This window comes from Chiloscyllium punctatum, chromosome 34, assembly GCF_047496795.1.
Source record: "Chiloscyllium punctatum isolate Juve2018m chromosome 34, sChiPun1.3, whole genome shotgun sequence".
Lineage (NCBI taxonomy): Eukaryota > Metazoa > Chordata > Chondrichthyes > Orectolobiformes > Hemiscylliidae > Chiloscyllium > Chiloscyllium punctatum.
Window position 1 is genome coordinate 50,285,854 of NC_092772.1, and position 26,553 is coordinate 50,312,406.

The 26,553-nt window shown below is 50.0% G+C and overlaps 1 protein-coding gene across 1 annotated transcript in view; it reads right to left on the minus strand.

Moving 5' to 3' along the window:
• LOC140458943 (IgGFc-binding protein-like) overlaps nt 1-26,553 on the minus strand; it is a 160,137-nt gene that overhangs the window by 49,153 nt on the left and 84,431 nt on the right. The window contains exons 20-24 of the mRNA XM_072553677.1: nt 25,777-26,344; nt 19,879-20,477; nt 14,883-15,450; nt 7,480-8,078; nt 2,325-2,892 (exon numbers count right to left, since the gene is read on the minus strand). Of these exons, the coding sequence (XP_072409778.1) occupies nt 2,325-2,892; nt 7,480-8,078; nt 14,883-15,450; nt 19,879-20,477; nt 25,777-26,344 (2,902 nt within the window). The remainder of the gene's footprint in view (nt 1-2,324; nt 2,893-7,479; nt 8,079-14,882; nt 15,451-19,878; nt 20,478-25,776; nt 26,345-26,553) is intronic.

Genomic DNA, 26,553 nt, shown 5'->3' on the forward strand with positions numbered 1-26,553 from the left:
TGCAGAGCTGGGCTGGGAGCTGGCAAATGGGGTTTAATGTGGACAAGTGTGAGGTGATTCACTTTGGACAGAGTAATCAGAATGCAAAGTACTGGGCTAATGAAATGTTTCGTCAGAGTGTAGATGAGCAGAGAAGTACACAGATCCCTGAAAGTTGCCACCCAGATTGACAGGGTTGTTAAGAAAGCATTCAGTGTTTTGGCCTTTATTAATAGAGGGATTGAGTTCCGGAACCAGGAGGTTATGCTGCAACTGTACAAAGCTCTGGTATGGCCACACTTGGAGTATTGTGTACAGTTCTGGTCACCGCATTATAAGAAGGATGTGGAAGCTTTGGAAAGGGTGCGGAGGAGATTTACGAGGATGTTGCCTGGTGTGGAAGGAATGTCTTATGAGGAAAGGCTGAGGGCCTTGAGGCTGTTCTCGTTAGAGAGAAGAAGGTTAAGAAGTGACTTAATAGAGACACACAAGATAATCAGAGGGTTAGATAGGGTGGACAGGGAGATCCTTTTTTCCACGTATGGGGACGGCAAACACGAGGGGACACAACTTTAAAGTGAGGGGAGATAGGTATAAGACAGATGTCGGAGAGAGCTTCTTTACTCAGAGAGTAGTAAGGATATGGAATGCTTTGCCTGCAACGGTGGTAGATTCGCCAAGTTTAAGTGCATTTAAGTCGTCATTGGACAGGCAAATGGAAGAATTGGGATGGCAAACTCGAGGGGGTCCATCCGTCCTAACCTACACATCCCTGGGCACGATACACCTCCTCCCTCACCTCTATCCAAGGCCCTAAAGGAGCCTTCCACATCCATCAAAGTTTCACCTGCACATCCACCAATATCATTTACTGTATCCGTTGCTCCCGATGTGGTCTCCTCTACATTGGGGAGACTGGGTGCCTCCTAGCAGAGCGCTTTAGGGAACATCTCCAAGACACCCGCACCAATCAACCAAACCGCCCCGTGGCCCAACATTTCAACTCCCCCTCCCACTCTGCCGAGGACATGGAGGTCCTGGGCCTCCTTCACCGCCGCTCCCTCACCACCAGACACCTGGAGGAAGAACGCCTCATCTTCCGCCTCGGAACACTTCAACCCCAGGGCATCAATGTGGACTTCAACAGCTTCCTCATTTCCCCTTCCCCCACCTCATCCTAGTTTCAAACTTCCAGCTCACTTACTGTCTCCTTGACTTGTCCGACCTGCCTATCTTCTTTTCCACCTATCCACTCCACCCTCTTCTCTATGACCTATCACCTTCATCCCCTCCCCCACTCACCCATTGTACTCTATGCTACTCTCTCCCCACCCCCACCCTCCTCTAGCTTATCTCTCCATGCTGCAGGCTCACTGCCTTTATTCCTGATGAAGGGCTTTTGCCCGAAACGTTGATTTCGCTGCTCGTTGGATGCTGCCTGAACTGCTGTGCTCTTCCAGCACCACTAATCCAGCATTTGATTTTCAGCATCTGCAGTCATTGTTTTTACTATGTGACAATTTCCCATGGCCAATCCACACTAACCTACACATCCCTGGACACTTTGGGACAATTACCCATGGCCAGTCCACACTGACCTACACATCCCTGTGCACTATGGGACAATTACCCATGGCCAGTCCACACTGACCTACACGTCCCTGGGGCATTATGTGACAATTTCCCATGGCCAATCCACACTGACCTACACATCCCTGGACACTATGGGACAATTACCCATGGCCAAACCACCCTAACCTGTACATCCCTGGGCACTATGGGACAATTTCCCATGGCCAACCCACCCTAACCTGCACTTCCCTGGGCACTATGAGACAATTTCCCATGGCCAACCCACCCTAACCTGTACATCCCTGGGCACTATGGGACAATTTCCCATGGCCAGTCCACCCTAACCTGCACATCTTTGGAGTGTGGGAAGAAACCGGAACACAGGGAGGAAACCCACGCAGACGCGGGGAGATTGTAAAAACTCCTCGCAGACAGTCCCCCGGGGGTGGGATCGAACCTGAGACACATTGCTGGCCCGATTTCTGTAACGGACTGGGCTGTGCACACAGTCTCAGGGAGCAGAGTCCCTGAATATGTTTAAGGCAGAGGGGGTTAGATTCATGCTAAACCCAGTGCTGAAAGGTTATCAGGGAGTGGGCTAGCAGGAAGGTGGAGCAATCAGATCAGCTGTGAGCTGCCTCCTTGATGACGGGCTGAGTGGCCACCTCCTCCCATGTCCCCATGGAAACGGCCAAAGGCAGTGACCACGAGCTCGGAGTGACCGTGATTTGTCGCAGGGGCCAGTGGCTCCCAAAGACAACTTTGGTCCTTACCGCAGCCAGTGACATTTCTCCAATCTCCGGTCATCATTCCCCGTCTCTGACACTCTGCTGCGTACGATCCAATCGCCTGACACAGCAGCTCCCTGCTCACTCCCACGGCGCACAGATCAAAGATGCAGTTTTCCTGGGAAGTCAGCGGGCTCAGTTCCGAATGGCACTGCTGGAATGGCCCACTGACCTTACTCAGAACACCACAGTAACTTTCGGAGCTCAACAGGCGGCGGACAGAGTCACTGCACAGAATCACCGAGCCCGGATCGTCCGAGCACACAGCCTCGGGATCGGAGATTTTCCAGCTGTTCCCGAACACTGCTGCTGTAGACAGCGCCGTGCCGTTGGGAGACACAAAATCGTCTGCCGGCTCTCCGTTGAAGTTTCCACACAGTCCGCACAGTGAGCCCGAATACAGACTGGGGACCATCACCTCCGCGTAATGGCTCAAGTCGTAGGACACTCGGAGCCCAAACACCGTCTCCAGCACCGCCGCTGATCCGCTCTGGAAAAGACGGACTTTCCCCGATTCTAAACTCACTGGCAAATTGACACTCTCTCCGTTTACCTGGCAACAGAGAAACAGAAGCTGGACTTGGGACAGAAATAGGGGGGAACACAGCAACAAATCACTGTCCCCTCCCCCCAATATCCCTCCCTCAGGAACAGGAGAAATGGCTCTCGGATTCTCCCGGAATTCTGCTCTTCCTGGAACACCTCCACCAGGGACCCATTTCCCCAAACCGCATTGAACCCCTCCCGATACATCAGGGAAAATCAGGACCGGTCTTTCATCAAAACCTTCACTGTCGCTGTCAGGAATGTGCCTCAATGTGTGCTTTATGTTCATTCATTCACTGGATGTGGGGCTCACTGGCTGGGCCCAGTATTTATTGCCCCGTCCTTAGTTGCCCCCCTTGAGAAGGTGGGGGTGAGCTGCCTTCATGACCCGCTGCAGTCCCTGTGCTGTAGGGTAGACCCACAATATCCCTGAGGGAGGGAATCCCAGGATTCTGACCCTGGAAGGAATGGCTGATATATTTCCAAGTCGGGACAGTGAGGGACTCGGAGGGGAATTTGCAGGGGGTGGTGTTCCCATGTACCTGCTGCCCCTTGTCCTTCTAGATGGAAGTGGCCTTGGGCTTGGAAAATGCTGTCTGAGGGTCTTTGGTGAGTTTCTGCAGGGCATCTTGTAAATGGGACACACTGCTGTTCCTGAGCGTCGGTGGGGGATGGAGGGGATGTTTGTGGATGTGGCGATAATCCAGCGGGGGCTGCTTTGTCCATCTCGAGTGTAGTTTGAGCTGCCACCATTCAGGGCAAGTGTGGAGTATTCCCTCACCCTCCTGCCTTGTGCCTTGTCGACAGTGGGATAGGTTTTGGGGGGGAGTCAGGAGGGGAGTTACTCACTGCAGGATTCCCATCCTCTGACCTGCTCTTGTAGCCACTGACGTTATGTGGCTTGGTTAGGGTGAAGTGTCTGTGGAAAGTGTCCCATAGTGCCCAGGAACATGCAGGTTATGGTGAAATGACCATGGGAAATTGTCCCGTAGTGTCCAGGGATGTGGAGGTTAGGGTGGGTTGGCCATGGGAAATTGTCCCATAGTGCCCAGGGACCTGCCAGTTAGGGTGGATAGGCCATGGGAAATTGTCCCGTAGTGTCCAGGGATGTGCAGATTATGGTGGATTGGCCATGGGAAATTGTCCCATCTTGTCCAGTGATTTGAGGCCTGGTGTGTTAGCAATGAGAGATGCAGGGTTATTGGGATTGTGTTGTGGGACAAAGGATCAGGGTGGGATGCCCTTCCCAGCGTCAGTGTGCACTCAATGGGCTGAACGGCCTCCTTCTGTTTGTGGGGATTCGAACAGATCCTTTAGCAGAATAATGAATGAGCCAGAGGGTCATTGAGACAATACAGGAGGCAGGGTTACAAACCCCATGGTCAGTATGGGGGAGGGGGTGTGTGTTAGGGAAGGGGGTGTCTGGAGAGCACACCTCTGGGAGACTGAAATTGGGAATGTGCTTCCCTGGAGTTCAGGATCCAGCACAATCCCTCTGATACCCACGATGGGCCGAACATCCTCTCTGTGCTGTCAGTGTCAATCCCTCTCAATGTCCTGGGTGGAAGGTTTGCTCCAGTGGTTCAGGAGGGTTTAAATTAGTATGGCAGGGGGTTGGGAACCTGAGCTATATACCGGGGGTGAGAGTTGACGGAGATGAGGCAATAGTAAGAGGTAGCGCAGCCAGTGGGAAGGAATTTCCTGGGAAAGAATCAAGGGATCGGTTAAAGTGCGTTTGCTTTAATGTAAGGAATATCAGGAATATAAGTGATGAGCTTAGAGCATGGATCAGTACCTGGTGCTATGATGTTGTGGCCATAATAGAGACATTGGTTTCTCAGGGGCAGGAATGGTTGCTGGATGTTCCAGGGTTTAGAGCATTCAAAAAGAAGAGGAAGGGCGGGGGGGAAAGAGGAGGGGGTGTAGCCCTGCTAATCAGAGAGGGTATCACAGCTACAGAAGTTACCATTGTCGAGGAGGGTCTGCCTACCGAGTCAGTATGGGTGGAAATTAGGAACAATAAGGGAGCAGTCACCTCTTTAGGGGTTTACTACAGGCCCCCCAATAGCAACAGGAAGATTGAAGAAAGTATAGGTCGGCAGATTTTGGAAAGGAGTGGACGTAGTAGGGTTGTTGTAATGGGTGACTTTAACTTTCCCAATATTGATTGGAACCTCCTTCGAGCAGATGGTTTGGAAGGAACTGTTTTTGTAAGGTGTGTTCAGGAGGGTTTCCTAACTCAGTACGTTGACAGGTCGACGAGGGGAGAGGCCATTTTGGATTTGGTGCGCCGCAATGAGCCGGGGCAGGTGTCAGATCTTGTGGTGGGAGAGCATTTTGGTGATAGTGACCACAGCTGCCTCACATTCTACATAGCTATGGAGAAGGAGAGAAGCAGGCACAATGGAAGGATATTTAATTGGGGAAAAGGAAACTATGATATTATCAGACGTGAGTTGGGAAGCATAGACTGGGAGCAATTGTTCCATGGAAAGGGCACTATAGACATGTGGAGACTGTTTAAGGAGCAATTGTTGTGAGTGATGCATAAATATGTCCATCTGAGACAGGCTAGAAGGGGTAAGATAAAGGAACCTTGGATGACGAGAGCGGTGGAGCTTCTTGTCAAAAGGAAGAAGGTAGCTTACGTCAGGTGGAGGAAGCTAGGGTCAAGCTCAGCTCTAGAGGATTCCAGGTAGGTGAAGAAGGAGCTCAAAAATGGTCTCAGGAGAGCCAGGAGTGGGCACGAGAAAGGCTTGGCAGGAAGGATTAGGGAGAACACAAAGGCATTTTACACGTATGTGAGGAATAAGAGAATGGTCAAAGAAAGAGTAGGGCCGATCAGGTATAGCATAGGGAACATGTGTATGGAGTCTGAGGAGGTAGGGGAAGCCCTAAATGAGTTGTTTGCTTCTGTCTTTACTAAAGAAAAGGACCTTGTCGTAAATGGAATCATTGAGGAGCAGGTGTGCATGCTGGAATGGATAGAGATAGAGGAAGCTAATGTGCTGAAAATGTTGACAAACATTAAGATTGACAAGTCACCAAGCCTGAACCAGATTTGTTCTCCGGTGCTTTGGGAAGTGAGAAATGTGATTGCTTTGCCACTTGCAAAGATCTTTGCATCCTCTCTCTCCACTGGATTCGTACCTGAGGACTGGAGGGAGGCAAATGTAATTCCTCTCTTCAAAAAAGGAAATATGGAAATCCCTGGCAATTACAGATCATTCAATCACACGTCTGTCGTCTGCAAGGTGTTGGAAGGATCCTGAGGGATAGGACTTATGACCATCTGGAAGAGCATGGCTTGATTAAAGACTGTCAGCATGGCTTTGTGAGGGGCAGGTCAGGCCTCACAAATCTTATTGAGTTCTTCAATGATGTTACTCGACAAGTTGATCATGGTCGAGCTGTGGATGCAGTGTATATGGACTTCAGCAAGGCATTTGATAAGGTTCCCCATGGTAGGCTAGTTCAGAAGGTCAGGAGGAGTGGGATACAGGGAAATTTAGCTGTCTGGATACAGAATTGGCTGGTTGACAGAAGACAGCGGGTGGTTTTGGAAGGAAGGTTTTCTGCCTGGAAGTCAGTGGTGAGTGGTGTTCCACAGGGCTCTGTTCTTGGGCCTTGACTCTTTGTAATTTTTATTAATGACTTGGATCAGGGGATTGAAGGATGGGTCAGTAGGTTTGAAGACGACACAAAGGTTGGAGGTGTCGTTGACAGAATAGAGGACTGTTGTAGGCTGCAGTGTGACATTGACAGGATGCAGAGATGGGCTGAGATGTGGCGGATGGAGTTCAACCTGGATAAATGCATTTTGGACGGTCGAACTTGAAAGCTGAGTACAGGATTAAGGATAGGTTTCTTGGCAGTGTGGAGGAACAGAGGGATCTTGGTGTGCAGGGACATAGATCCCTTAAAGTGGCAACACAAGTGGACAGGTTTGTTCAGAAAGCATATGGTGTTTTGGCTTTTATTAACGGGGGGATTGAGTTTAAGAGCCGTGAGATCTTGTTGCAGCTCTATAAAACTTTGGTTAGACCGCACTTGGAATACCGTGTCCAGTTCTGTCGCCCTATTATAGGAAAGATGTGGATGCTTTGGAGAAGGTTCAGAGGAGGTTTACCAGAATGCTGTCTGGAATGGAGGGCTTGTCTTACGAAGAGAGGTTGACTGAGCTTTTTTCATTAGTAAAAAGAAGAAAGAGAGGGGACCTAATTGAGGTGTACAAGATAATGAGAGGCATAGATAGAGTTGATAGCCAGAGACTTTTTCCCAGGGCAGAAATTGTTAACACGGGGGGTCATAGTTTTAAGCTGGTTGGAGGGAAGTGTCAAGGGAATGTCAGAGGCGGGTTTTTTTACGCAGAGAGTTGTGAGAGCATGGAATGAGTTGCCAGCAGCGGTTGTGGAAGCGCGGTCATTGGGGATAGTTAAGAGACTGCTGGACATGCGTATGGTCACAGAACTTTGAGGGTTTACCTGACATGAGGATCAATGCTTGGACAACATCATGGGCTGAAGGGCCTGTTCTGTGCTGTACTGTTCTACGTTCTATGCTCCATTTTCTATGTCTATGTCCTTGTGTTTACCTGCACTCTGCCCGTTTGACTCCTCGACACCTGGATCCGATGGCCATACACCTGAACTTCAACCAGACGTGTCCATGACACAGCCTGGGACCCGCGGTGATCGTTCTCCACAGCAACACTGAATGCGGTCAGGTTCGCAGCCTCTCCACATGACTTACTGAAGGTGTATTTACAAGAGCCTTGGAAATCAAACCTCTTGCCGTCAAAGCTGGTGTAATGGGGGTCACCGGAGGCGAGGCAGGTGCCACGTGCTCTGGGGTAGCAGCCCCGTACCCCGTTCACCAGGCGGCAATCTTCATGGTGCCCACAGCTGAAAGCGGAACAGCTCATGCCAACACTGGCGTTGAGGCAGCTACATTTCTGACTGCAGCTCTCAGTCAGGATGACACTCTCACCTTTGCTGTAGTAACGACCTTGGAAGGAGCAGCCACACTCAGCGGAGGTCACACACACACCTCCGCTCAGCAAGTAACCCGTGTCACACTTGCAGCCCTCCACGCACGGCTCGTTGCAAAACAACAGCGCGTTAGGATCAGTGCAAGTGGCTGGGCAGGCGCTAGTGCAGGTCTCGTAGTGACTGTGTGGTGGACACTGCATCTCTGAAACACAAAATGACACGGCGTAAGAGGAATTACAGTCAGTGATCCAAAAGGGAAATCTTTCCCCACAATGTGCCTCGATGTGAAACCTTTGGAAGCAGCAATTTATTGCTCTGTTCAGTTTCACTGTCTGCTGTTGAACACAGAGACAATCCTTATCCCAATGTCCTGTCACTAACCGACAGGGTGGGATGGGCTGTACCGAGCAGAATACCCAGGTTCCATCAGGTTACACTGCTCTATTCTGACCGGTCACTGCTTGGTAAAGCTGTCTTCAGCAAATCTCTGACTCTGATCCTGTACTTTAATTCCAGAAAGAGTTCAATCGACAGTTACAGCAAAGATGGTTGAGGGAAAATAAAGCTGACGCTGTCGTGGGTAATATATTGGTTTGTGTTAGTGATTGGCTGGTTAACAGAAAACACAGAGCAGATATCAGTGGCTCTTTTGTACGATTGCAAGATGTTTTCTTTCATTAGTGATTTGATTTGATGTATCATTTCCCATGTACCTCATTCACCATTGAATGTTGTTAATGTACCAGCCACAACCACTTCCAATGGCAGCTCATTCCATGTGCGTATCACCCTCTGTGTGAAAAAGTTACCCCTCAGGTTCCCTTTTATCTTCCCCTCCATCAGAAACTGACACCATCTCGTCCTTGATTCCCCGACCCTGGAAAAAAAACTGAGCACATTCACCCTCTCAGTGCCAATCATGATCTTATACCCTTCTACAAGATCACCCAGTCAGTCTCCCACACTCAAGTCAAAAGAATCCCATTTTCCTCTGAGTTGTGTAACCTAACACTGTGGGTAAATTAGCATGGCCAATTCACCTGACCTGCACATCGCTGGACACTATCGGGCAATTTTCCATGGCCAATTCACCCTAACCTGCACATCGCTGGACACTATGGGACAATTTTCCATGGCCAATCCACCCTAACCTCCACACCACTGGACACTATGAGACAACTTTCCACCGCCAATCCACCCTAACCTACACATCCCTGGGCGCTATGGGACAATTTCCCATGGCCAACCCACACTAACCTGCACTTCACTGGGCACTAGGGGATAATTTCCCATGGCCAATCCACCATAACCTGCACATCCCTGTTCACTATGGGACAATTTCCCATGGCCAATCCCCTCTAGACTGCACATCCCTGGGCACTATGGGACAATTTCCCATGGCCAACCCACCCTAACCTGCACATCCCTGGGCACGATGGGACAATTTCCCATGGCCAATCCACCATAACCTGCACATCCCTGTTCACTATGGGACAATTTCCCATGGCCAATCCACCCTAACCTACACATCCCTGGGCACGATGGCACAATTTCCCACGGCCAATCCACCCTAACCTGCACATGCCTGGGCACTATGGGACAATTTCTCACGGCCAATTCACCTGACCTGCACACCCCTGTGCACTATGGGACAATTTCCCATGGCGAATCCACCCTAACCTGCACATCCCTCGTCACTTTGGGACAATTTCCCATGGCGAATCCACACTAACCTACACATTCCTGGGGCATTATGGGACAATTTCCCATGGCCAATCCACCCTAACCTGCATATCCCTGGGACATTTTGGGACAATTTCCCATGGCAAATCCAACCTAACCTGTACATCCCTGGGCACTATGGACAATTTCCCATGGCCAATCCACCCAAACCTGCACGTCCCTGGGCACTATGGGACAATTTCCCATGGCCAATCCACCCTAACCAGCACGTCCCTGGGCACTATGGAACAATTTCCCATGGCCAATCCACCCAAACCTGCACGTCCCTGGGCACGAGGGGACAATTTCCCATGGCCAATCCCCCCTAGCCTGCACATCCCTGGGCACTATGGGACAATTTCCCATGGCCAACCCACCCTAACCAGCACATCCCTGGGCACGATGGGACAATTTCCCATGGCCAATCCACCATAACCTGCACATCCCTGTTCACTATGGGACAATTTCCCATGGCCAATCCACCCTAACAGCACATCCCTGGGCACTATGGGACAATTTCCCACGGCCAATTTACCTGACCTGCACACCCCTGTGCACTATGGGACAATTTCCCACGGCGAATCCACCCTAACCTGCACATCCCTCGGCACTATGGGACAATTTCCCATGGCGAATCCACACTAACCTACACATTCCTGGGGCATTATGGCACAATTTCCCATGGCCAATCCACCCAAACCTGCACGTCCCTGGGCACTATCAGACAATTTCACATGGCCTATCCACCCTAACCTGCAGGTCCCTGGGCACTATGGGACAATTTCCCATGGCCAATTCACCCTAACCTGCACATCCCTGGACACTATGGGACAATTTTCCATGGCTAATCCACCCTAACCTGCACATCCCTGGGCACTATAAGACAATTTTCCATGGCCAATCCACCCTAACCTGCACATCCCTGACCACAATGGGACAATTTCCCGTGGACAATCCACCCTAATCTGCACATCCCTGGGCACTATGGGACAATTTCCCATGGCCAATCCACCCTAACCTGCACATCCCTGGACACTATGGGACAATGTCCCATAGCCAATCCACCCTAACCTGCACATCACTGGGCAGTATGGGACAATTCGCCATGACCAATCCACCCTACCCTGCACTTCACTGGGCACTATGGGACATTTCCAATGGCCAACCTACCGTCACCTGCACATCCCGAGACACTATGGGACAATTTCCCGTGGCCGATCCACCCTAACCTCCACATCCCTGGGCACTATGGGACAATTTCCCACGGCCAATCCACCCTAATCTGCACATCCCTGGGCACAATGGGACAATTTCCCGTGGACAACCCACCCTAATTTGCACATCCCTGTACACTATGGGACAATTTCCCATGACCAATCCACCCTAATCTGCACACCCCTGGACACTATGGGACAATTTCCCATGACCAATCCACCCTAACCTGCACATCCCTGGGCACTATGGGACAATTTCCCATGGCCAATCGACCCTAACCTGTACATCAAGGAAAAGCCCCTGTGTGTCCTAGATAAATATGTACCTGTCAGGCAGGAGGAAGATAGAAAACACGGGAGCCGTGATTTACTAAGGAAGTGGAATCCCGGGTCAAGAAGAAAAATGTGATTTATGTTTGGACAAAATGTGAAAGCTCAGTGAGGGCGCTTGAGGGTTACATGGAAGTCAGGAAAGCCCTAAAAGGAGAGTTCAGAAGAGCCAGTAGGAGACATGAGAAGTTGTTGGTGGATAGGACCAGGGTTAACCCTAAGGCTTTCCATAGGTATGCCAGGAATAAAAGAATGACAAGAGTTAAATTAGGGCCAATCAAGTATAATAGTGGCAAGTTGTGTGTGGGCTCAGAGGAGATTGGGGAAGCGCTAAATAAAGATTTTTTGACAGTGTTCCCTATAGAAAATGAAAATGTTGGTGACGAAGATACAGAGCTACTTGCATCTAGACTCAAAGAGATTGAGGTTCACAAGGAAGAGGTATTAGAAATACTGCAGAGTGTGAAAATACACAAGTCCCCTGGGCCGAATGGGATCTATCCTAGGATCCTCTGGGAAGCAATGGAAGAGATTGCCGAGCCTTTGGCATTGATCTTCAAATCATCATTGTCTACAGGAATAGTGCCTGAGGACTGGAGGATAGCAAATGTGGTTCCCTTGTTCAAAAAGGGCAGTAGAGACAACCCTGTAATTACAGACCAGTGAGTCTCACTTCAGTTCTTGGTAAAGTGTTGGAAAAGGTTATAAGAGATTGGATTTATCACCATCTCGAAAATAAAAATCTGATCAGGGACAATCAGCATAGTTTTGTGAAGGGTAGGTCCTGCCTAATGAATCTTATTGAGTTTTTTGACAAAGTGACCAATGAGAGTAAACGGGTTGATGTGGTGTATATGGATTTCAGCAAGGTGTTCGATAAGGTTCCCCACAGTAAGCTATTATACAAAATGCGGAGGAATGGGATTGTGGGAGTAAAACCAGTTTGGATCAGTAATTGGCTTGCTGAAAGAAAACAGAGGGCTGTAGTTGATGGAACATGCTCACCTTGGTGTCCAATTACTCACGGCGTACCGCAAGGCTTGGTGTTGTGTCCACTACTGTCCGTCATTTTTATAAATGCCCTGGATGAGGGCTTAGAAGGGTGTGTTAGTAAATTTGCGAATGTCACAAAGGTCGGTGGAGTTGTGGATAGTGATGACGGATGTAGTAGGTTGCAGAGAGACATAGATAGGATGCAGAGCTGGGCTGGGAGCTGGCAAATGGGGTTTAATGTGGACAAGTGTGAGGTGATTCACTTTGGACAGAGTAATCAGAATGCAAAGTACTGGGCTAATGAAATGTTTCGTCAGAGTGTAGATGAGCAGAGAAGTACACAGATCCCTGAAAGTTGCCACTCAGATTGACAGGGTTGTTAAGAAAGCATTCAGTGTTTTGGCCTTTATTAATAGAGGGATTGAGTTCCGGAACCAGGAGGTTATGCTGCAACTGTACAAAGCTCTGGTACGGCCACACCTGGAGTATTGTGTACAGTTCTGGTCACCGCATTATAAGAAGGATGTGGAAGCTTTGGAAAGGGTGCGGAGGAGATTTACGAGGATGTTGCCTGGTGTGGAAGGAATGTCTTATGAGGAAAGGCTGAGGGCCTTGAGGCTGTTCTCGTTAGAGAGAAGAAGGTTAAGAAGTGACTTAATAGAGACACACAAGATAATCAGAGGGTTAGATAGGGTGGACAGGGAGATCCTTTTTTCCACGTATGGGGACGGCAAACACGAGGGGACACAACTTTAAAGTGAGGGGAGATAGGTATAAGACAGATGTCGGAGAGAGCTTCTTTACTCAGAGAGTAGTAAGGATATGGAATGCTTTGCCTGCAACGGTGGTAGATTCGCCAAGTTTAAGTCATTGGACAGGCAAATGGAAGAATTGGGATGGCAAACTCAAGGGGGTCCATCCGTCCTAACCTACACATCCCTGGGCACGATACACCTCCTCCCTCACCTCTATCCAAGGCCCTAAAGGAGCCTTCCACATCCATCAAAGTTTCACCTGCACATCCACCAATATCATTTACTGTATCCGTTGCTCCCGATGTGGTCTCCTCTACATTGGGGAGACTGGGTGCCTCCTAGCAGAGCGCTTTAGGGAACATCTCCAAGACACCCGCACCAATCAACCAAACCGCCCCGTGGCCCAACATTTCAACTCCCCCTCCCACTCTGCCGAGGACATGGAGGTCCTGGGCCTCCTTCACCGCCGCTCCCTCACCACCAGACACCTGGAGGAAGAACGCCTCATCTTCCGCCTCGGAACACTTCAACCCCAGGGCATCAATGTGGACTTCAACAGCTTCCTCATTTCCCCTTCCCCCACCTCATCCTAGTTTCAAACTTCCAGCTCACTTACTGTCTCCTTGACTTGTCCGACCTGCCTATCTTCTTTTCCACCTATCCACTCCACCCTCTTCTCTATGACCTATCACCTTCATCCCCTCCCCCACTCACCCATTGTACTCTATGCTACTCTCTCCCCGCCCCCACCCTCCTCTAGCTTATCTCTCCACGCTTCAGGCTCACTGCCTTTATTCCTGATGAAGGGCTTTTGCCCGAAACGTTGATTTCGCTGCTCGTTGGATGCTGCCTGAACTGCTGTGCTCTTCCAGCACCACTAATCCAGTATTTGATTTTCAGCATCTGCAGTCATTGTTTTTACTATGTGAAAATTTCCCATGGCCAATCCACACTAACCTACACATCCCTGGACACTATGGCCAGTCCACACTGACCTACACATCCCTGTGCACTATGGGACAATTACCCATGGCCAGTCCACACTGACCTACACGTCCCTGGGGCATTATGTGACAATTTCCCATGGCCAATCCATACTGACCTACACATCCCTGGACACTATGGGACAATTACCCATGGCCAAACCACCCTAACCTGTACATCCCTGGGCACTATGGGACAATTTCCCATGGCCAACCCACCCTAACCTGCACTTCCCTGGGCACTATGAGACAATTTCCCATGGCCAAGCCACCCTAACCTGTACATCCCTGGGCACTATGGGACAATTTCCCATGGCCAATCCACCCTAACCTGTACATCCCTGGACACTATGGGACAATTACCCATGGCCAAACCACCCTAACCTGTACATCCCTGGGCACTATGGGACAATTTCCCATGGCCAACCCACCCTAACCTGTACATCCCTGGGCACTATGGGACAATTTCCCATGGCCAACCCACCCTAACCTGTACATCCCTGGGCACTATGGGACAATTTCCCATGGCCAGTCCACCCTAACCTGCACATCTTTGGAGTGTGGGAAGAAACCGGAACACAGGGAGGAAACCCACGCAGACGCGGGGAGATTGTAAAAACTCCTCGCAGACAGTCCCCCGGGGGTGGGATCGATCCGGGGTCCCTGACACTGTGGGGGTAGCAGTACTAACCACTGAGACACATTGCTGGCCCGATTTCTGTAACGGACTGGGCTGTGCACACAGTCTCAGGGAGCAGAGTCCCTGAATATGTTTAAGGCAGAGGGGGTTAGATTCATGCTAAACCCAGTGCTGAAAGGTTATCAGGGAGTGGGCTAGCAGGAAGGTGGAGCAATCAGATCAGCTGTGAGCTGCCTCCTTGATGACGGGCTGAGTGGCCACCTCCTCCCATGTCCCCATGGAAACGGCCAAAGGCAGTGACCACGAGCTCGGAGTGACCGTGATTTGTCGCAGGGGCCAGTGGCTCCCAAAGACAACTTTGGTCCTTACCGCAGCCAGTGACATTTCTCCAATCTCCGGTCATCATTCCCCGTCTCTGACACTCTGCTGCGTACGATCCAATCGCCTGACACAGCAGCTCCCTGCTCACTCCCACGGCGCACAGATCAAAGATGCAGTTTTCCTGGGAAGTCAGCGGGCTCAGTTCCGAATGGCACTGCTGGAATGGCCCACTGACCTTACTCAGAACACCACAGTAACTTTCGGAGCTCAACAGGCGGCGGACAGAGTCACTGCACAGAATCACCGAGCCCGGATCGTCCGAGCACACAGCCTCGGGATCGGAGATTTTCCAGCTGTTCCCGAACACTGCTGCTGTAGACAGCGCCGTGCCGTTGGGAGACACAAAATCGTCTGCCGGCTCTCCGTTGAAGTTTCCACACAGTCCGCACAGTGAGCCCGAATACAGACTGGGGACCATCACCTCCGCGTAATGGCTCCAGTCGTAGGACACTCGGAGCCCAAACACCGTCTCCAGCACCGCCGCTGATCCGCTCTGGAAAAGACGGGCTTTCCCCGATTCTAAACTCACTGGCAAATTGACACTCTCTCCGTTTACCTGGCAACAGAGAAACAGAAGCTGGACTTGGGACAGAAATAGGGGGGAACACAGCAACAAATCACTGTCCCCTCCCCCCAATATCCCTCCCTCAGGAACAGGAGAAATGGCTCTCGGATTCTCCCGGAATTCTGCTCTTCCTGGAACACCTCCACCAGGGACCCATTTCCCCAAACCGCATTGACCCCCTCCCGATACATCAGGGAAAATCAGGACCGCTCTTTCATCAAAACCTTCACTGTCGCTGTCAGGAATGTGCCTCAATGTGTGCTTTATGTTCATTCATTCACTGGATGTGGGGCTCACTGGCTGGGCCCAGTATTTATTGCCCCGTCCTTAGTTGCCCCCCTTGAGAAGGTGGGGGTGAGCTGCCTTCTTGACCCGCTGCAGTCCATGTGCTGTAGGGTAGACCCACAATATCCCTGAGGGAGGGAATCCCAGGATTCTGACCCTGGAAGGAATGGCTGATGTATTTCCAAGTCAGGACGGTGAGGGGCTAAGAGGGGAATTTGCAGGGGGTGGTGTTCCCAGGTACCTGCTGCCCCTTGTCCTTCTAGATGGAAGTGGCCTTGGGCTTGGAAAATGCTGTCTGAGGGTCTTTGGTGAGTTTCTGCAGGTCATCTTGTAAATGGGACACACTGCTGTTCCTGAGCGTCGGTGGGGGATGGAGGGGATGTTTGTGGATGTGGCGATAATCCAGCGGGGGCTGCTTTGTCCATCTCGAGTGTAGTTTGAGCTGCCACCATTCAGGGCAAGTGTGGAGTATTCCCTCACCCTCCTGCCTTGTGCCTTGTCGACAGTGGGGTAGGTTTTGGGGGGGAGTCAGGAGGGGAGTTACTCACTGCAGGATTCCCATCCTCTGACCTGCTCTTGTAGCCACTGACATTACGTGGCTTGGTTAGGGTGAAGTGTCTGTGGAAAGTGTCCCATAGTGCCCAGGAACATGCAGGTTAGGGGGGATTGGCCATGGGAAATTTTCCCATAGTGTCCAGTGATTTGAGGCCAGGTGTGTTAGCTATGAGAGATGCAGGGTTATTGGGATTGTGTTGTGGGACAATGGATCAAGGTGGGATGCCCTTCCCAGCGTCAGTGTGCACTCAATGGGCTGAACGGCCTCCTTCTGTTTGTTGGGATTCGAACAGATCCTTTAGCAGAATAATGAATGAGCCAGAGGGTCATTGAGACAATACAGGAGGCAGGGTTACAAACCCCATGGTCAGTATGGGGGAGGGGGTGTGTGTTAGGGAAGGGGGTGTCTGGAGAGCACATCTCTGGGAGACTGAAATTGGGAATGTGCATCCCTGGCATTCAGGATCCAGCACAATCCCTCTGATACCCACGTTGGGCCGAACATCCTCTCTGTGCTGTCAGTGTCAATCCCTCTCAATGTCCTGGGTGGAAGGTTTGCTCCAGTGGTTCAGGAGGGTTTAAATTAGTATGGCAGGGGGTTGGGAACCTGAGCTATATACCGGGGGTGAGAGTTGACGGAGATGAGGCAATAGTAAGAGGTAGCGCAGCCAGTGGGAAGGAATTTCCTGGGAAAGAATCAAGGGATCGGTTAAAGTGCGTTTGCTTTAATGTAAGGAATATCAGGAATAAAAGTGATGAACTTAGAGCATGGATCAGTACCTGGTGCTATGATGTTGTGGCCATAATAGAGACTTTGGTTTCTCAGGGGCAGGAATGGTTGCTGGATGTTCCAGGGTTTAGAGCATTCAAAAAGAAGAGGAAGGGCGGGGGGGAAAGAGGAGGGGGTGTAGCCCTGCTAATCAGAGAGGGTATCACAGCTACAGAAGTTACCATTGTCGAGGAGGGTCTGCCTACCGAGTCAGTATGGGTGGAAATTAGGAACAATAAGGGAGCAGTCACCTCTTTAGGGGTTTACTACAGGCCCCCCAATAGCAACAGGAAGATTGAAGAAAGCATAGGTCGGCAGATTTTGGAAAGGTGTGGACGTAGTAGGGTTATTGTAATGGGTGACTTTAACTTTCCCAATATTGATTGGAACCTCCTTCGAGCAGATGGTTTGGAAGGAACTGTTTTTGTAAGGTGTGTTCAGGAGGGTTTCCTAACTCAGTACGTTGACAGGTCGACGAGGGGAGAGGCCATTTTGGATTTGGTGCGCCGCAATGAGCCGGGGCAGGTGTCAGATCTTCTGGTGGGAGAGCATTTTGGTGATAGTGAACACAACTGCCTCACATTCTACATAGCTATGGAGAAGGAGAGAAGCAGGCACAATGGAAGGATATTTAATTGGGGAAAAGGAAACTATGATATTATCAGACGTGAGTTGGGAAGCATAGACTGGGAGCAATTGTTCCATGGAAAGGGCACTATAGACATGTGGAGACTGTTTGAGGAGCAATTGTTGTGAGTGATGAATAAATATGTCCATCTGAGACAGGCAAGAAGGGGTAAGAAAAAGGAACCTTGGATGACGAGAGCGGTGGAGCTTCTCGTCAAAAGGAAAAAGGTAGTTTACGTCAGGTGGAGGAAGCTAGGGTCAAGCTCAGCTCTAGAGGATTACAGGCAGGTGAGGAAGGAGCTCAAAAATGGTCTCAGGAGAGCCAGGAGGGGGCACGAGAAAGGCTTGGCAGGAAGGATTAGGGAGAATCCAAAGGCATTTTGCACGTATGTGAGGAATAAGAGAATGGTCAAAGAAATAGTAGGGCCTATCAGGGATAGCATAGGGAACTTGTGTATGGAGTCTGAGGAGGTAGGGGAAACCCTAAATGAGTATTTTGCTTCTGTCTTTACTAAAGAGAAGGACCTTGTAGTGAATGAAATCATTGAGGAGCAGGTGTGCATGCTGGAATGGATAGAGATAGAGGAAGCTAATGTGCTGAAAATGTGGACAAACATTAAGATTGACACGTCGCCAGGCCCGTACCAGATTTGTCCTCAGCTGCTTTGGGAAGTGAGAAATGTGATTGCTTTGCCACTTGCAAAGATCTTTGCAGCCTCGCTGTCCACTGGATTCGTACCTGAGGACTGGAGGGAGGCAAATGTAATTCCTCTCTTCAAGAAAGGAAATATGGAAATCCCTGGCAATTATAGATCAGTCAGTCTCACGTCTGTCGTCTGCAAGGTGTTAGAAAGGATTCTGAGGGATAGGACTTATGACCATCTGGAAGAGCACGGCTTGATTAAAGACAGTCAGCACGGCTTTGTGAGGGGCAGGTCATGCCTCACAAACCTTATTGAGTTCTTCAAAAATGTTACTAGTCAAGTTGATCATGGTCGAGCTGTGGATGCAGTGTATATGGACTTCAGCAAGGCATTTGATAAGGTTCCCCATGGTGAACTCGTTCAGAAGGTCAGGAGGAGTGGGATACAGGGAAATTTAGCTGTCTGGATACAGAATTGACTGGTTGACAGAAGACAGCGAGTGGGAGTGGAAGGAAGGTTTTCTGCCTGGAAGTCAGTGGTGAGTGGTGTTCCACAGGGCTCTGTTCTTGGGCCTTGACACTTTGTAATTTTTATTAATGACTTGGATCAGGGGATTGAAGGATGGGTCAGTAGGTTTGAAGACGACACAAACGTTGGAGGTGTCGTTGACAGTATAGAGGACTGTTGTAGGCTGCAGTGTGACATTGACAGGATGCAGAGATGGGCTGAGAGGTGGCAGATGGAGTTCAACCTGGATAAATGCATTTTGGACAGTCGAACTTGAAAGCTGAGTACAGGATTAAGGATAGGTTTCTTGGCAGTGTGGAGGAACAGAGGGATCTTGGTGTGCAGGTACATAGATCCCTTAAAGTGGCAACACAAGTGGACAGGTTTGTTCAGAAAGCATATGGTGTTTTGGCTTTTATTAACGGGGGGATTGTGTTTAAGCGCCGTGAGATCTTGTTGCAGCTCTATAAAACTTTGGTTAGACCGCACTTGGAATACCGTGTCCAGTTCTGTCGCCCTATTATAGGAAAGATGTGGATGCTTTGGAGAAGGTTCAGAGGAGGTTTACCAGAATGCTGTCTGGAATGGAGGGCTTGTCTTACGAAGAGAGGTTGACTGAGCTTTTTCATTAGTAAAAAGAAGAAAGAGAGGGGACCTAATTGAGGTGTACAAGATAATGAGAGGCATAGATAGAGTTGATAGGCAGAGACTTTTTCCCAGGGCAGAAATTGTTAACATGGGGGGGTCATAGTTTTAAGCTGGTTGGAGGGAAGTGTAAAGGGGATGTCAGAGGCGGGTTCTTTACGCAGAAAGTTATGAGAGCATGGAATGAGTTGCCAGCAGCGGTTGTGGAAGCGCGGTCATTGGGGAGAGTTAAGAGACAGCTGGACATGCGTATGGTCACAGAAATTTGAGGGTTTGCCTTACATGAGGATCAATGCTCGGACAACATCATGGGCTGAAGGGCTTGTTCTGTGCTGTACTGTTCTATGTTCTATGTTCCATTTTCTATGTCTATGTCCTTGTGTTTACCTGCACTCTGCCCGTTTGACTCCTCGACACCTGGATCCGATGGCCATACACCTGAACTTCAACCAGACGTGTCCAGGACACAGCCTGGGACCCGCGATGATCGTTCTCCACAGCAACACTGAATGCGGTCAGGTTCGCAGCCTCTCCACACGACTTACTGAAGGTGTATTTACAAGAGCCTTGGAAATCAAACCTCTTGCCGTCAAAGCTGGTGTAATGGGGGTCACCGGAGGCGAGGCAGGTGCCACGTGCTCTGGGGTAGCAGCCCCGTACCCCGTTCACCAGGCGGCAATCTTCATGGTACCCACAGCTGAAAGCGGAACAGCTCATGCCAACACTGGCGTTGAGGCAGCTACATTTCTGACTGCAGCTCTCAGTCAGGATGACACTCTCACCTTTGCTGTAGTAACGACCTTGGAAGGAGCAGCCACACTCAGCGGAGGTCACACACACACCTCCGCTCAGCAAGTAACCCGTGTCACACTTGCAGCCCTCCACGCACGGCTCGTTGCAAAACAACAGCGCGTTAGGATCAGTGCAAGTGGCTGGGCAGGCGCTAGTGCAGGTCTCGTAGTGACTGTGTGGTGGACACTGCATCTCTGAAACACAAAATGACACGGTGGAAGGGGAATTACAGTCAGTGATCCAAAAGGGAAATCTTTCCCCACAATGTGCCTCGATGTGAAACCTTTGGAAGCAGCAATTCATTGCTCTGTTCAGTTTCACTGTCTGCTGTTGAACACAGAGACAATCCTTATCCCAATGTCCTGTCACTAACCGACAGGGTGGGATGGGCTGTACCGAGCAGAATACTCAGGTTCCATAAGGTTACACTGCTCTATTCTGACCGGTCACTGCTTGGTAAAGCTGTCTTCAGCAAATCTCTGACTCTGATCCTGTACTTAGATTCCAGAAAGTGTTCGATTGACAGTTACAGCATAGACGGTTGAGGGAAAATAAAACTGACGCTGCAGTGGGTAACATATTGGTTTGTGTTAGTGATTGGCTGGTTAACAGGAAACACAGAGTAGATATCAGTGGCTCTTTTGTACGACTGCAAAATGTTTTCTTTCATTTGTGATTTGATTTGTTGTATCATTTCCCATGTACCTCATTCACCATTGAATGTTGTTAATGTACCAGCCACAACCACTTCAACTGGCAGCTCATTCCATGTGCGTACCACACTCTGTGTGAAAAAGTTACCCCTCAGGTTACCTGTTATCCTGCCCCCCATCACAAACTGACACCCTCTCGACCTAGATTCCACGACCCTGGGAAAAAAAAACTGAGTGCATTCACCCTCTCAGTGCCAATCATGGCCTTATACACTTCTACAAGATCACCCAGTCAGTCTCCCACACTCAAGTGAAAAGTATCCCATTTTCCTCTGACTTGTGTAACCTAACACTGTGGGTAAATTAGCATGGCCAATTCACCTGACCTGCACATCCCTGGACACTATGGGACAATTACCCATGGCCAATTCACCTGACCTGCACATCCCTGGACACTATGAGACAATTTCCCATGGCCAATTCACCTGACCTGCACATCCCTGGACACTATGAGAAATTTCCCATGGCCCATACACCCAAACCTGAATGACCCTGGACACTATGGGACAATATCCCATGGCCAATCCACCCTAACCTGCACATACCTGGACACTATGGGACAATTTTCCATGGCCAATCCACAATAACCTGCTCATCCCTGGACACTATGGGACAATTTCCCACGGCAAATCCACCCTAACCTGCACATCCCTGGGCACTATGGGACAATTTCCCATGGCCAATCCACCCTAACCTGTACATCCCTGGGCACTATGGGACAATTTCCCATCGCCAATTCACCTGACCTGCACATCCCTGGACACTATGAGACAATTTCCCATGGCCAATTCACCTGACCTGCACATCCCTGGACACTATGAGAAATTTCCCATGGCCCATACACCCAAACCTGAATGACCCTGGACACTATGGGACAATATCCCATGGCCAATCCACCCTAACCTGCACATACCTGGACACTATGGGACAATTTTCCATGGCCAATCCACAATAACCTGCTCATCCCTGGACACTATGGGACAATTTCCCACGGCAAATCCACCCTAACCTGCACATCCCTGGGCACTATGGGACAATTTCCCATGGCCAATCCACCCTAACCTGTACATCCCTGGGCACTATGGGACAATTTCCCATCGCCAATTCACCTGACCTGCACATCCCTGGGCACTATGGGATAATTTCCCATGTCCAACCACCCTAACCTGCACACCCTGGGCACGATGGGACAATTTACCATGTCCAACCACCCTAACCTGCACATCCCTGGGCACTATGGGACAATTTCCCATGGCCAATCCACCCTAACCTGCACATCCCTGGACACTATGGGACAATTTCCCATGGCCAACCCACCCTAACCTGCACATCCCTGGGCACTATGGGACAATTTCCCATGGCCAATTCACACAAACCTGCACATCCCTGGACACTATGGGACAATTTCTCATGGCCAATCCACAATAACCTATACATCCCCGGGAACTATGGGACAATTTCCCATGGCCAACCCACTGTAACCTGTACATCCCTGGGCACTATGGGACAATTTCCCATGGCCAATCCACCCTTACCTGCACATCCCTGGACACTATGGGACAATTCCCCATGGCCAATCCACCCTAACCTGCACATCCCTGGGCACTATGGGACAATTTCCCAAGGCCAATCCATCCTAACCTACACATCAAGGAAAAGCCCCTGTGTGTCCTAGATGAGTATGTACCTGTCAGACAGGGAGGAAGATATAGAATGCGGGAGCCGTGGTTTACTAAGGAAGTGGAATCCCTGGTCAAGAAGACGAAGGCGGCTTATGTTTGGACAAAATGTGAAAGCTCAGTGAGGGCACTTGTGGGTTAAAAGGAAGTCAGGAAAGCAATAAAAGGAGAGCTCAGAAGAGCCAGTAGGAGACATGAGAAGTTGTTGGTGGATAGGACCAGGGTTAACCCTAAGGCTTTCCATAGGTATGTCAGGAATAAAAGAATGACAAGAGTTAAATTAGGGCCAATCAAGTATAATAGTGGCAAGTTGTGTGTGGACTCAGAGGAGATTGGGGAAGCACTAAATAAATATTTTTTGACAGTGTTCACTATAGAAAATTAAAATGTTGGTGACGAAGATACAGAGCTACTTGCATCTAGACTCCAAGAGATTGTGGTTCACAAGGAAGAGGTATTAGAAATACTGCAGAGTGTGAAAATACACAAGCCCCCTGGGCCGAATGGGATCTATCCGAGGATCCTCTGGGAAGCAATGGAAGAGATTGCCGAGCCTTTGGCATTGATCTTCGATTCATCATTGTCTACAGGGATAGTGCCTGAGGACTGGAGGATAGCAAATGTGGTTCCCTTGTTCAAAAAGGGCAGTAGAGACAACCCTGGTAATTACAGACCAGTGAGTCTCACTTCAGTTGTTGGCAAAGTGTTGGAAAAGGTTATTAGAGATAGGATTTATCACCATCTAGAAAAGAAAAATCTGATCAGGGACAATCAGCACGGTTTTGTGAAGGGTAGGACATGCCGAACGAATCCTATTAACGTTTTTGACAAAGTGACCAAACAGGTGGATGAGAGTAAACCGGTTGATGTGGTGTATATGGATTTCAGCAAGGTGTTCGATAAGGTTCCCCACAGTAGGCTATTGTACAAAATGCGGAGGAATGGGATAGTGGGCGGCACGGTGGCACAGTGGTTAGCACTGCTGCCTCACAGCGCCTGAGACCCGGGTTCAATTCCCGCCTCAGGCGACTGACTGTGTGGAGTTTGCACGTTCTCCCCGTGTCTGCGTGGGTTTCCTCCGGGTGCTCCAGTTTCCTCCCACAGTCCAAAAGATGTGCAGGTCAGGTGAATTGGCCATGTTAAATTGCCCGTAGTGTTAGGTAAGGGGTAAATGTAAATGTAGATGTAGGGGTATGGGTGGGTTACGCTTCGGCGGGGCGGTGTGGACTTGTTGGGCCGAAGGGCCTGTTTCCACACTGTAAGTAATCTAATCTAATCTAATATAGCAGTTTGGATCAGTAATTGGCTTGCTGAAAGAAAACAGAGGGTTGTAGTTGATGGAACATGTTCATCTTGGTGTCCAATTACTCACGGCGTACCGCAAGGGTCTGTGTTGGGTCCACTGCTGTTCATCATTTTTATAAATGCCCTGGAAGAGGGCTTAGAAGGGTGGGTTAATAAATTTGCAGATGACACGAAGGTTGGTGGAGGTGTGGATAGTGATGAAGGATGTAGTAGGTTGCAGAGAGACGTAGATAGGATGCAGAGCAGGGCTGAGAGGTGGCAAATGGGGTTTAATGTGGACAAGTGTGAGGTGATTCACTTTGGACAGAGTAATCAGAATGCAAAATACTGGGCTAATGAAATGTTTCTTCGGAGTGCAGATGAGCAGAGAAGTACACAGATCCCTGAAAGTTGCCACCCAGATTGACAGGGTTGTTAAGAAAGCATTCAGTGTTTTGGCCTTTATTAATAGAGGGATTGAGTTCCGGAACCAGGAGGTTATGCTGCAGCTGTACAAAGCTCTGGTACGGCCACACTTGGAGTATTGTGTACAGTTCTGATCAACGCATTATAAGAAGGATGTGGAAGCTTTGGAAAGGGTGCAGAGGAGATTTACGAGGATGTTGCCTGGTGTGGAAGGAATGTCTTATGAGGAAAGGCTGAGGGCCTTGAGGCTGTTCTCGTTGGAGAGAAGAAGGTTAAGAAGTGACTTAATAGAGACACACAAGATAATCAGAGGGTTAGATAGGGTGGACAGGGAGATCATTTTTTCCAAATATGGGGACGGCAAACACGAAGGGACACAACTTTAAAGTGAGGGGAGATAGGTATAAGACAGATGTCGGAGAGAGCTTCTTTACTCAGAGAATAGTAAGGATATCGAATGCTTTGCCTGCAACGGTGGTAGATTCGCCAGGTTTAAGTGCATTTAAGTCGTCATTGGACAGGCAAATGGAAGAATTGGGACGGAAAACTCGAGGGGGCCCATCCGTCCTAACCTACACATCCCAGGGGCATTATGGGACAATTTCCCATGGCCAATCCACACTGACCTACATATTCCTGGGGCATATGGGACAATTTTCCATGGCCAATCCACACTGACCTACACGTCCCTGGGGCATTATGGGACAATTTCCCATGGCCAATCCACACTAACCTACACGTCCCTGGGGCATTATGGGACAATTTCCCATGGCCAATCCACACTGACCTACACATCGGTGGGGCATTACGGGACAATTTCCCATGGCCAATCCACACTGACCTACACATCCCTGGGGTATTATGGGACATTTTCCCATGGCCAATCCACCCTAACCTACACATCCCTGGGAGAGCATGGGATAATTTCCCATGGCCAATCCACCCTAACCTGCACATCTTTGGACTGTGGGAAGAAACCGGAGCACCCGGAGATTGTGCAAATTCCACACAGACAGTCCCTCGGGGGTGGGATCGAACCGGGATCCCTGACGCTGTGGGGAAACAGTACTAACCACTGAGACACATTGCTGGCCCGATTTGTGTAACGGAATGGGCTGTGCACACACTCTCAGGGAGCAGAGTCCCTGAATATGTTTAAGGCAGAGGGGGTTAGATTCATGCTGAACCCAGTGCTGAAAGGTTATCAGGGAGTGGGCTAGCAGGAACGTGGAGCAATCAGATCAGCTGTGAGCTGCCTCCTTGATGACGGGCTGAGTGGCCACCTCCTCCCATGTCCCCATGGAAACGGCCAAAGGCAGTGACCACGAGCTCGGAGTGACCGTGATTTGTCGCAGGGGCCAGTGGCTCCCAAAGACAACTTTGGTCCTTACCGCAGCCAGTGACATTTCTCCAATCTCCGGTCATCATTCCCCGTCTCTGACACTCTGCTGCGTACGATCCAATCGCCTGACACAGCAGCTCCCTGCTCACTCCCACGGCGCACAGATCAAAGATGCAGTTTTCCTGGGAAGTCAGCGGGCTCAGTTCCGAATGGCACTGCTGGAATGGCCCACTGACCTTACTCAGAACACCACAGTAACTTTCGGAGCTCAACAGGCGGCGGACAGAGTCACTGCACAGAATCACCGAGCCCGGATCGTCCGAGCACACAGCCTCGGGATCGGAGATTTTCCAGCTGTTCCCGAACACTGCTGCTGTAGACAGCGCCGTGCCGTTGGGAGACACAAAATCGTCTGCCGGCTCTCCGTTGAAGTTTCCACACAGTCCGCACAGTGAGCCCGAATACAGACTGGGGACCATCACCTCCGCGTAATGGCTCAAGTCGTAGGACACTCGGAGCCCAAACACCGTCTCCAGCACCGCCGCTGATCCGCTCTGGAAAAGACGGACTTTCCCCGATTCTAAACTCACTGGCAAATTGACACTCTCTCCGTTTACCTGGCAACAGAGAAACAGAAGCTGGACTTGGGACAGAAATAGGGGGGAACACAGCAACAAATCACTGTCCCCTCCCCCCAATATCCCTCCCTCAGGAACAGGAGAAATGGCTCTCGGATTCTCCCGGAATTCTGCTCTTCCTGGAACACCTCCACCAGGGACCCATTTCCCCAAACCGCATTGACCCCCTCCCGATACATCAGGGAAAA